General features: G+C 48.7%; 1 protein-coding gene across 9 annotated transcripts in view; it reads right to left on the bottom strand.

Moving 5' to 3' along the window:
• LOC144495195 (ciliogenesis and planar polarity effector 1-like) overlaps window positions 1-12,849 on the bottom strand; it is a 216,085-nt gene that overhangs the window by 26,959 nt on the left and 176,277 nt on the right. For all 9 annotated transcript variants that reach the window (XM_078215234.1, XM_078215228.1, XM_078215235.1 and 6 more), the window contains 4 exons: window positions 8,737-8,767; window positions 7,904-8,035; window positions 642-789; window positions 467-525 (listed from right to left, as the gene is read on the bottom strand). In XM_078215234.1, the coding sequence (XP_078071360.1) occupies window positions 467-525; window positions 642-789; window positions 7,904-8,035; window positions 8,737-8,767 (370 nt within the window). The remainder of the gene's footprint in view (window positions 1-466; window positions 526-641; window positions 790-7,903; window positions 8,036-8,736; window positions 8,768-12,849) is intronic.

Raw genomic sequence — 12,849 nt, 5'->3', positions numbered from 1 at the left:
TCAGTCTCAGGGTTACGACACAGTGAATCGGTCAGTCTCAGGGTTACTGTACACAGTGAATCGGTCAGTCTCAGGGTTACTGTACACAGTGAATCGGTCAGTCTCAGTGTTACGACACACTGAATCGGTCAGTCTCAGGGTTACTGTACACAGTGAATCGGTCAGTCTCAGGGTTACGACACAGTGAATCGGTCAGTCTCAGGGTCACTGTACACAGTGAATCGGTCAGTCTCAGGGTTACGACACAGTGAATCGGTCAGTCTCAGGGTTACGACACAGTGAATCGGTCAGTCTCAGGGTTACTGTGCACAGTGAATCGGTCCGTCTCAGGGTTACGACACAGTGAATCGGTCCGTCTCAGGGTTACGACACAGTGAATCGGTCAGTCTCAGGGTTACGACACAGTGAATCGGTCAGTCTCAGTGCATTGGTCTCTTTTGGTATTTGTATAATATTAAAAAATTACCTTTTTCTTACTGCATTTCGCTTCTGATTTTCTTTAATGTCTTTGTTTGTGAGTTTTTTCTGTGATGAAAGTAAATATAATTAGTAGAGAAAGAAAAATCAGGAATTGGTTTATGAAGCGAACCCTGGATTTGACGTGTCCAGGAGCAGCAGCTAGGATGGAAGTTCCTCCCTACCTGTTTGGGATGGTATGGCGCTCGCTCCCTTGTCCTCAGATCTTCTCGATGTTGTTGATACGTCTGAAGTCTCTGCTGTCTCTTCTGTTTCATCCATTCCCGAACTTCCTTCTGTTCATGCTCACTTCTCTTTGGAGGTTTAGAATATCTACACATTGGATAAAGCAAGGGATAATCAGCATTTGTCTGGAAACAAGGAGAATCAGGATATGGAAAGAACAGAGTCATCTGGGCTGCAGAGGAATCTGGAGTGGGAGGGTGAAAATCCAGCTGTCGTGGTCCATGTAGGTGCCAATGACATAGACAAAACAGGAACTCAGGATCGACAGAGGGAGTACGAAGAGCGTGGGAACAAATTAAAAAGCAGAACCAACAAGGTGGTAATCTCTGGATTACTACCTGAGCCACGCGCAAATTGGCACAGGGTTAATAGGATTAAGGAGACAAATGTGTGGCTCAAGGATTGGTGTGGGAGGAATGGGTTCGAATTCATGGGGCATTGGCACCAGTATTTGGGCAGATGGGACCTGTATAAATGGGATGGTCTCCGTTTGAACCGTGCTGGGACCAGAGTCCTAGCGAATCGTATCACTAGGGCTGTAGATAGGGCTTTAAACTAATTTATGGGGGGGAGGGTGCAGAGGTAAGAGGAATTACGAAATCAATGGTAGAGAGGGAGCGAGTGCAAGTGAATGAGGGCATTCAAGTAGTTAAAGGAGTAGAGGGCGAGGGAGAGGTTGATAGCGTTTCATCAAATCGGGTCCAGATAAAAGCTGGAATAAAGACACTTTGCCTGAATGCAAGAAGCATTCGGAACAAAGTTAATGAGTTGATGGTGCAAATCAGCACTAATGGGTATGATCTAGTGGCCATTACAGAAACGTGGCTGCAGGGAGACCAGGACTGGGAGATGAACATCCAGGGGTATCAGGCATTTAGGAAGAATAGACAGGAAGGAAAAGGTGATGGGGTAGCTCTGTTAATAAAAGATAATATCAGGGTAGTAGTGAGGGATGACATAGGCTCTCAGGAACAAAACGTGGAATCGTTATGGGTAGAGATAAGGAATAGTAGGGGGAGAAAGACACTAGTAGGCGTGGTCTATAGGCCCCCAAATAATAATGTTGAGGTGGGGAGGGCTATAAACAAGCAAATAATGGATGCGTGCAAAAACGGAACGGCAAAAATCATGGGGGACTTCAACCTGCATATTGATTGGCTGACTCAAGTTGGAAGGTGTGGGATGGAGGAAATGCTGTCGGGATAGTTACCTTGAACAGTATGTTACAGAACCGACGAGGGAACGAGTTATCTTAGATCTGGTAATGTGTAACGAGGTAGGTAGAATTAAGGATGTTCTTGTGAAGGACCCTCTTGGGTCAAGTGATCACAATATGGTCGAATTTCTGGTACAAATGGAAGAGGAGAAAGTAGGGTCCCATACCAGTGTCTTCTGTTTGAACAGAGGGAAGTACGATAGGATGAGGGCTGAATTGGCTAAGGTGGACTGGGAGAGCAGACTGGTAGGTAGGACAGCTGAGGAACAGTGGAGGATTTTTAAGGAGATCTTTTTCAGTACTCAGCAACAATATATTCCGGTGATAAAGAAGGACTGTAAGAAAAGGGATAGCCAGCCGTGGATAATGAAGGAAATTAAGGAGAGTATTAAATAAAAAACCGATGGGTACAGAGTGGCCAAAAATAGTGGAGAATCGGAAGATTGGGAAAACTTTAAGAAACAACAAAGAACAACTAAGAAAGCGATAAAGAAAGGAAAGATAGGTTATGAAGCTAGGCTAGCTCTAAATATAAAAAATGACAGTAAAAGCTTTTACAAATATATAAAAAGGAATAGAGTGGCAAGAGTGAATGTTGGACCCTTGGAGGACGAGAGGGGGGATTTAATAGCGGGAAATGAGGAAATGGCTGAAACTTTAAATAAGTTTTTTGTGTCGGTCTTCAAAGAACAAAGAACAGTACAGCACAGGAAACAGGCCCTTCGGCCCTCCAAGCCTGTGCCGCTCCTTGGTCCAACTAGACCAATCGTTTGTATCCCTCCATTCCCAGGCTGCTCATGTGACTATCCAGGTAAGTCTTAAACGATGTCAGCGTGCCTGCCTCCACCACCCTACTTGGCAGCGCATTCCAGGCCCCCACCACCCTCTGCGTAAAAAACGTCCCTCTGATGTCTGAGTTATACTTCGCCCCTCTCAGCTTGAGCCCGTGACCCCTCGTGATCGTCACCTCCGACCTGGGAAAAAGCTTCCCACTGTTCACCCTATCTATACCCTTCATAATCTTGTACACCTCTATTAGATCTCCCCTCATTCTCCGTCTTTCCAAGGAGAACAACCCCAGTCTACCCAATCTCTCCTCATAGCCAAGACCCTCCATACCAGGCAACATCCTGGTAAACCTTCTCTGCACTCTCTCCAATGCCTCCACGTCCTTCTGGTAGTGCGGCGACCAGAACTGGACGCAGTACTCCAAATGTGGCCTAACCAGCGTTCTATACAGCTGCATCATCAGACTCCAACTTTTATACTCTATACCCCGTCCTATAAAGGCAAGCATACCATATGCCTTCTTCACCACCTTCTCCACCTGTGTTGCCACCTTCAAGGATTTGTGGACTTGCACACCTAGGTGCCTCTGTGTTTCTATACTCCTGATTCTATACTCCAGTGGAAGACACAAATAGTTTACCGAATATTAACGATAGAGGGTTGGTAGGAGGAGAGGTACTCAATACAATTAATGTTACCAGGGAGGCAGTGCTTGGTAGACTAACGGGACTGAAGGTGGACAAGTCCCCGGGCCCGGATGGAATGCATCCCAGGGTACTGAAAGAAATGTCAGAGGTAATAGCGGATGCGTTAGTGGTTATTTATCAAAATTCGTTGGATTCTGGGGTAGTGCAGGTGGATTGGAAAACGGCTAATGTTACGCCACTGTTTAAAAAAGGAAATAGACAAAAGGCGGGTAACTACAGGCCAGTTAGCTGAACGTCTGTAGTTGGGAAAATGCTGGAATCCATCATTAAAGAAGAAATAGCAGGCCATCTGGATAAGAATGATTCGACTAAGCAGACGCAGCATGGATTCATGAGGGGAAAGTCGTGCTTGATGAACTTGTTGGATTTTTATGAAGATGTGACGTTGATGGATGGCAACCGGTGATGCGGTGTTTTTGGATTTCCAAAAGGCGTTTGATAAGGTGCCTCACAAAAGGTTGCTGAAGAAGATTGGGTCACCCGGAGTTGGGGGTAGGGTGTTAGCGTGGATTGGGGATTGGCTATCCAACAGGAAGCAGACAGTCGGAATAAATGGGTGCTTTTCTGGTTGGCAGATGGTAACTAGTGGCGTGCCGCAGGGATCGGTACTGGGGCCTCAACTACTTACTATTTATATAGACAATCTGGAGGAGGGGACTGAGTGTAGGGTAACAAAGTTTGCAGACGACACAAAGATAATTGGAAAAGTGAATCATGTGGAGGGCATAGAAAGTCTGCAGAGAGATTTGGACAGGCTGAGTGAGTGGGCGAGGATCTGGCAGATGGAGTATAACGTTAACAAATGCGAGGTTATTCACTTTGGAGGAAATAATAGCAAATTGGATTATTATCTAAATGGAAAAAAATTACAACATGCTACTGTGCAAAGGGACCTGGGGGTCCTTGTGCATGAGACGCAAAAACCCAGTCTGCAGGTGCAACAGGTGATCAAGAAGGCAAATGGGATGTTGGCAAGGGGGATTGAATATAAAAGCAGAGATGTCTTGCTGCATCTGTACAGGGCATTGGTGGGGCCGCAGCTGGAATACTGTGTGCAGTACTGGTCCCGTTATTTGCGGAAGGATATATTGGCCTTGGAGGGAGTGCAGAGAAGGTTCACCAAGTTGATACCAGAGATGGGCGGCACGGTAGCACAGTGGTTAGCACTGCTGCTTCACAGCTCCAGGGATCTGGGTTCGATTCCCGGCTTGGGTCACTGTCTGTGTGGAGTTTGCACGTTCTCCTCGTGTCTGCGTGGGTTTCCTCCGGATGCTCCGGTTTCTTCCCACAGTCCAAAGATGTGCGGGTTAGGTTGATTGGCCATGCTAAAAATTGCCCTTAGTGTCCTGAGATGCATAGGTTAGAGGGATTAGTTGGGTAAATATGTAGGGATATGGGAATAGGGCCTGGGTGGGATTGTGGTCGGCGCAGACTCGATGGGCCGAATGGCCTCTTTCTGTCCTGTAGGGTTTCTATGATCTATTTCTATGAGGGGTGTTGATTATGAGGAGAGACTGAGCAGATTGGGTTTGTACTCGTTGGAATTTAGAAGGCTGAGGGGGATCTTACAGAGACCTATAAGATAATGAAGGGGCTGGATAGGGTAGAGGTGGAGAGATTCTTTCCACTTAGAAAGGAAGCTAGAACTAGAGGGCACAGCCTCAAAATAAAGGGGGGTCAGTTTAGGACAGAGTTGAGGAGGAACTTCTTCTCTCAGAGGGTGGTGAATCTCTGGAATTCTCTGCCCTCTGAAGTGGTGGAGGCTACCTCGTTGAATATGTTTAAATCACGGATAGATGGATTTCTGATCGGTCGGGGAATTAGGGGTTATGGGGATCAGGCGGGTAAGTGGAACTGATCCACTTCAGATCAGCCATGATCTTGTTGAATGGCGGGGCAGGCTCGAGGGGCTAGATGGCCTACTCCTGCTCCTATTTCTGATGTTCTTATGTGTAGGGTTTTGCAGTGTTCATGTAAGCCTACTTGTGACACTAATAAAATAAAAAATAAATGGGGTTCGATACAGAGTAAATTTCCTCTACACTGTCCCCATCAAACACTCCCAGGGCAGGTACAGCACGGGGTTAGTTAGAGTCATAGACGTTTACAGCATGGAAACAGGCCATTCAGCCCAACTTGTCCATGCCACTCAGTTTTTAGCATTAAGCTAGTACCAATTGCCCGCGTTTGACCCATATCCCTCTGTACCCATCGTACCCATGTAACTGTCTAAATGCTTTTTAAAAGACAAAATTGTACCCGCCTCAACTACTACCTCTGGCAGTTTGTTCCAGACACTCACCACCCTCTGACAAAATTGTGTGAAAAAATTGCCCCTCAGGACACTTTTGTATCTCTCCCCTCTCACCTTAAACCTATGCCCTCTAGTTTTAGACTCCCCTACCTTTGGGAAAAGATATTGACTATCCAGCTGATCTGTGCCCCTGCTAATTTTATAGGCCTCTATAAGATCACCCCTCAGCCTCCTACGCTCCAGAGAAAAAAGTCCCAGTCTATCCAGCCTCTCCTTATAACTCAAACCATCAAGTCCCGGTAGCATCCGAGTAAATCTTTTCTGCACTCTTTCTGGTTTTATAATATCCTTTCTATAATAGGGTGACCAGAATTGCAAGTGTGGCCTTACCAATGTCTTGACAACCTCAACAAGACGTCCCAACTCCTGTATTCAATGTTCTGACCAATGAAACCAAGCATGCCGAATGCCTTCTTCACCACTCTGTCCACCTGTGACTCCACTTTCAAGGAGCTACGAACCTGTACCCTTAGATCTCTTTGTTCTGTAACTCTCCCCAACGCCCGACCATTAACTGAGCAATCTCCCAAAATGCATCCCTTCGCATTTATCTAAATTAAACTCCTCCATCTGCCATTTGTCAGCCCACTGGCCCAATTGATCAAGATCTAGTTGCAATCCTGGATAACCTTCTTCACTGTCCACCATGCCACCAATCTTGGTGTTATTGGCAAACTTACTAACCATGCCTCCTATATTCTCATCCAAATCATTAATATAAATGACAAATAACAGTGGACCCAGCACCAATCCCTGAGGCACACCGCTGGTCACAGGCCTCCAGTTTCAAAAACAACCCTCTACAACCACTCTCTGTCTTCTGTCATCAAACCAAATTTGTATCCATTTGGCTACCTCGGCCTGGATCCTGTGAGATTTAACCTTATGCAACAACCTACCATGCGGTACCTTGTCAAAGGCCTTGCTAAAGTCCATGTAGACAACATCAATTGCACTGCCCTCATCGGCGGCACGGTAGCACAGTGCTTAGCACTGCTGCTTCACAGCTCCAGGGTCCCGGGTTCGGTTCCCGGCTCGGGTCACTGTCTGTGTGGAGTTTGCACATTCTCCTCATGTCTGCGTGGGTTTCCTCCGGGTGCTCCGGTTTCCTCCCACTGTCCAAAGATGTGCGGGTTAGGTTGTTTGGCCAGGTTAAAAATTGCCCCTTAGAGTCCTGGGATTAGTGGATAAATATGTGGGGGTAGGGCCTGGGTGGGATGGTGATCGGTGCAGGCTCGATGGGCCGAATGGCCTCCTTCTGCACTGTAGGGTTTCTATTCTATTCATCTACCTTCTTGGTTACCCCTTCAAAAAACTCAATCAAATTTGTGAGACATGATTTTCCACTCACAAAGCCATGCTGACTGTCCCTAATCAGTCCTTGTGTCTCTAAATGCCTGTAGATCCTCTCAGAATGCCTTCTAACAACTTACCCACCACAGACATTAGGTTCACTGGTCTGTCGTTCCCAGGCTTTTCCCTGCAGCCCTTTTTAAACAAAGGCACAACATTTGCCACTCTCCAATCTTCAGGCACCTCACCCGTGACTATCGATGATTCAAATATCTCGGCTAGGGGACCCGCAATTTTCTCCCTAGCCTCCCACAATGTCCTGGAATACACTTCATCAGGTCCCGGGGATTTATCTACCTTGATGCACTTTGAGACTTCCAGCACCTCCTTCTCTGTAATATGAACACTCCTCAAGACATCACTGTTTATTTCCCCAAGTTCCCTAACATCCATGCTTTTCTCAACAGTAAATACTGATGAGAAATTTTCATTTAGGATCTCACCCATCTCCTGTGGATAAGCACATAGATGACCTTGTTGATCCTTAAGAGGCCCTACTCTCTCCCTTGTTACTCTTTTGCCCTTTATGTATTTGTAGAAGCTCTTTGGATTCTCCTTTGCCTTATCTGCCAAAACAATCTCATGTCCCCTTTTTGCCCTCCTAATTTCTCTCTTAACTCTACTCTGATACCCTCTATACAAGGAATTTACAGAGTAAAGCTCCCCCTACACTGTTTCCCATCAAACTCTCCCAGGATAGTTTTCGGCGTTGAAGGTACAGTACTTAATGAAGAGTGGAGTGATTTTTACGTATCTCTCTGCCTCTGAGAGTGACCTGTAGAGAGGAATATTTTGGAATGTAGCTTATTGGCCAGTATTTACCTGGAGAGTTTTTGGATTTGTTCCTCGGAGAGGCCTAAGCCTTTTGTGGACAATTTTCCCTCAGTAAACAGCTCAGCAACAATATCACTCACACCACTCATTCCACTCAGGTGAAGCCGATTGTCCGTGGAGCTGCAAACATAAAACAGAGGAAAGGTCAGAGACCAGAGCCCAGGCAGGGCTGACCACAGGGCCCCTTACACCCTCAGCATCCACCACTCAGCCCAACATCTACTGAGGAATACAGCAAACCCATCATATCCCCTGTCAGTCTGACGTATATTCACGCGGTGTCTGGGATATATACGCAGCCCGGTGTCAGTCTGGGATATACACACAGACCCTGTATCTGTCGGGGGTACACACACAGACCCTGTGTCAGTCTGGGATATATACGCAGCCCGGTGTCAGTCTGGGATATACACAGCCCGGTGTCAGTCTGGGATATACACACAGACTGGTGTTCGTCTGGGATATACACACACAGACTGGTGTTCGTCTGGGATATACACACACACCCTGTGTCAGTCTGGGATATACACACAGACTGGTGTTCGTCTGGGATGTACACACAGACTGGTGTTCGTCTGGGATATACACACAGCCCGGTGTCAGTCTGGGATATACACACACAGACCCTGTGTCAGTCTGGAATATACAGACACACCCTGTCTGTGTCTGGGATATACACACAGACCCTGGGTCAGTCTGGGATATACACACAGACTCTGCGTCTGTCTGGGATTAACGCACAGACCCTGCGTCTGTCTGGGATATACACGCAGACCCTGCGTCTGTCTGGGATAAGCAGAGCTAATGCATGTTACACTAACCTTGCTGATTCTCTGCTCAGCCTGTGATGATCTGTGAAAAAAATGCACAAACACGTGAGATATATAGAAACTAGAAGCAGGAGGAGGCCATTCAGCCCTTCGAGCCTGCTCCACCATTCAGTTTGATCATGGCTGATCATCAAATTCAGTATCCTGATCCCCCCTTCCCCCATATCCCTCGATCCCCAAGAGCGAAATCTAATTTCTTCTTGAAATCAGACAACGTTTTGGCCTCGACTACATTCTGTGAGAGTGAATTCCACACATTCACCACCCTCTGGGTGAAGAAATTTCTCCTCGCCTCAGTTCTAAAAGATTTACCCCTTATCCTCAAACTATGACCCCTAGTTCTGGACTCCCCCACCATTGGGAACATTCTTTCTGAATCTACCCTGTCTAACCCTGTTAGAATTTTATAAGTTTCTATGAGATCCCCTCTCACTCTTCTAAACTCCAGTGAATATAATCCTAACAGACTTCGTCTCTCCTCATGTGACAGAGCTGCCATCTCAGGAATCAGCCTGGTAAACCTTCGCTGCACTCCCTCTATGGCAAGGACATCCTTCCTCAGATAAGGACACCAAAACTGCACACAATACTCCAGGTGTGGCCTCACCAACGCCCTGTACAATTGCAGTAAAACATCCCTATCCCTGTACTCAAATCCTCTCGCTATGAAGGCCAACATACCATTTGCCTTCTTTACTGCCTGCTGTACCTGCACGCTTACTTTCAGTGACTGATGCACGAGGACACCAGGTCTCGCTGAGTATCCACCTCTCTCAATTTACACCCATCCCAGTAATAATCTGTCTTCCTAGTATTGCTCCCAAAGTGGATAACCTCACATTTATCCACATTATACTGCATCTGCCATGCAGATACCCACACACACAGCCTGTCCAAATCACGCTGAAGCATCTCTGCATCCTCCTCACAGCTCACCCTCCCACCCAACTTTGTGTCATCTGCAAATTTGGAGATAACACAATTAGTTCCCTCTTCCAAATCATTAATATATAATGTGAATAGTTGGGGTCCACTAGTCAGACTGCCAATCAGAAAAAGACCCATTTATGCCAACTCTTTGCTTCCTATCTGCTAACCAGCTTTCTATCCATCTCAAGACATTCCCTGCAATCCCATGTGCTTTAGTCTATTATGTGAGACCTTGTCGAAAGCCTTCTGAAAGTCTAAACAAACCACATCCACTGGTTCCCCGTGGCCAACTCTACTGGTTACATCCTCAAAGAATTCCAGTGGATTCATCAAGCATGATTTCCCTTTTGTAAATCCATGCTGACTTTATCTGATTATACCACTGCATTCCAAATGCTGAGTTATGAAATCCTCGATAATGGACTCCAGCAACTTCCCCAGTACCAACGTTAGGCTCACTGGTCTATAGTTCCCTGTTATCTCTCTACCTCCCTTTTTGAATAGTGGGCTTACATTGGCTACTCTGCAATCTGTAGAAACTATTCCAGGGTCCAAAGAATTTTGGAAAATAACCACCAATGAATCTACTATTTCCTTAAGTACTCTGGGATGAAGATTATCAGAACCTGGAGATTTATCCACCTTCAATCCCATCAATTTCCCCCAAACCATTTCTCTACTAATGCTGATTCCTTCAGCTCCTCACTATAACATGTCTCTCTCAGCACTTCTGGTACATTATTCATGCCTTCCTTTGTGAAGACTGAAGCAAAGTACAAATTTAAACCATTGCCACAAAAAAGTTTGAAATAAAATCCATCAAAGCTTCTGTTTCAATCCGTCAGTGTCTTGTTTAAATCACTAAATGTTTCTACAGGAATTGAAATGTTCAATCTCCCACCCACTTTCAGGTTGAACTGAGTATCTAAAAGTTTATTTATTAGTCACAAGTAAGGCTTACATTAACACTGCAATGAAGCTACTGTGAAATTCCTATAGTCCTACATACGTGAGGGTTCTTGTGTTGACACTGATGTGCTCAGAGCTGCTGAAGGAAACATGGATTCGACACTCTGCCGGGAGAAACTGTGGACTGTGTTCTCAGAGTGAAGCAATCCACACAGTGCGGAAACTCAGCTTGGTCTTATTAACCTGAGCCAGTAGCTTCCTGTTCCTCAATAATCCAGGACAGGTTTGATGCAGATTAACAGGATTGAGGCTGCTCTGTGTGACTGTGACAAAGTTAATCTCACCTTCCTCAAACTGTCTGCAACCTTTTACACTGTGACCACCCCATCCTCCTCCAAGGAGACCATTCGGCCCATCGAGTCTGTACCGACCACAATCCCACCCAGGCCCTATCCCCTTAACCTCTCACCTTCCCCACTGCCTCCCAGCTGGATGGTACTACTCTGCCCCGATTCATTCTTATCTCTCCAATCACAGCCTGTCTCTCACTCCCTACCTCAATCCCCGTCTCTCTCACTCGCCCTGTCTGTCTCACTCGCCCTGTCTGTCTCACTCGCCCTGTCTGTCTCACTCGCCCTGTCTGTCTCACTCGCCCTGTCTCTCTCAAAAGCCCCGTCTCTCTCAAAAGCCCCGTCTCTCTCAAAAGCCCCGTCTCTCTCACTCACCCCGTCTCTCTCACTCGCCCCGTCTCTCTCACTCGCCCTGTCTGTCTCTCTCGCCCCGTCTCTCTCACTCGCCCTGTCTCTCTCAAAAGCCTCGTCTCTCTCACTCGCCGTCTCTCTCACTCGCCCCGTCTCTCTCACTCGCCCCGTCTCTCTCACTCGCCCCGTCTCTCTCACTCGCCCCGTCTCTCTCACTCGCCCCGTCTCTCTCACTCGCCCCGTCTCTCTCACTCGCCCCGTCTCTCTCACTCGCCCCGTCTCTCTCACTCGCCCCGTCTCTCTCACTCGCCCCGTCTCTCTCACTCGCCCCGTCTCTCTCACTCGCCCCGTCTCTCTCACTCGCCCCGTCTCTCTCACTCGCCCCGTCTCTCTCACTCGCCCCGTCTCTCTCACTCGCCCCGTCTCTCTCACTCGCCCCGTCTCTCTCACTCGCCCCGTCTCTCTCACTCGCCCCGTCTCTCTCACTCGCCCCGTCTCTCTCACTCGCCCCGTCTCTCTCACTCGCCCCGTCTCTCTCACTCGCCCCGTCTCTCTCACTCGCCCCGTCTCTCTCACTCGCCCCGTCTCTCTCACTCGCCCCGTCTCTCTCACTCGCCCCGTCTCTCTCACTCGCCCCGTCTCTCTCACTCGCCCCGTCTCTCTCACTCGCCCCGTCTCTCTCACTCGCCCCGTCTCTCTCACTCGCCCCGTCTCTCTCACTCGCCCCGTCTCTCTCACTCGCCCCGTCTCTCTCACTCGCCCCGTCTCTCTCACTCGCCCCGTCTCTCTCACTCGCCCCGTCTCTCTCACTCGCCCCGTCTCTCTCACTCGCCCCGTCTCTCTCACTCGCCCCGTCTCTCTCACTCGCCCCGTCTCTCTCACTCGCCCCGTCTCTCTCACTCGCCCCGTCTCTCTCACTCGCCCCGTCTCTCTCACTCGCCCCGTCTCTCTCACTCGCCCCGTCTCTCTCACTCGCCCCGTCTCTCTCACTCGCCCCGTCTCTCTCACTCGCCCCGTCTCTCTCACTCGCCCCGTCTCTCTCACTCGCCCCGTCTCTCTCACTCGCCCCGTCTCTCTCACTCGCCCCGTCTGTCGCACTCGCCCCGTCTGTCTCACTCGCCCCGTCTCTCTCACTCGCCCCGTCTCTCTCACTCGCCCCGTCTCTCTCACTCGCCGTCTCTCTCACTCGCCCTGTCTCTCTCACTCGCCCTGTCTCTCTCACTCGCCGTCTCTCTCACTCGCCCCGTCTCTCTCACTCGCCGTCTCTCTCACTCGCCCTGTCTCTCTCACTCGCCGTCTCTCTCACTCGCCCCGTCTCTCTCACTCGCCCCGTCTCTCTCACTCGCCCCGTCTCTCTCACTCGCCCCGTCTCTCTCACTCGCCCCGTCTCTCTCACTCGCCCCGTCTCTCTCACTCGCCCCGTCTCTCTCACTCGCCCCGTCTCTCTCACTCGCCCCGTCTCTCTCACTCGCCCCGTCTCTCTCACTCGCCCCGTCTCTCTCACTCGCCCCGTCTGTCTCACTCGCCCCGTCTGTTGCACCCGCCCCGTCTGTCGCACTCGCCC

This window comes from Mustelus asterias, chromosome 6 (genome assembly GCF_964213995.1).
Source record: "Mustelus asterias chromosome 6, sMusAst1.hap1.1, whole genome shotgun sequence".
NCBI classification, from domain to species: Eukaryota; Metazoa; Chordata; class Chondrichthyes; order Carcharhiniformes; family Triakidae; genus Mustelus; species Mustelus asterias.
The sequence above is the reverse complement of the archived record's forward strand: the minus strand, read 5'-3'. Positions and strand labels throughout refer to the sequence as shown.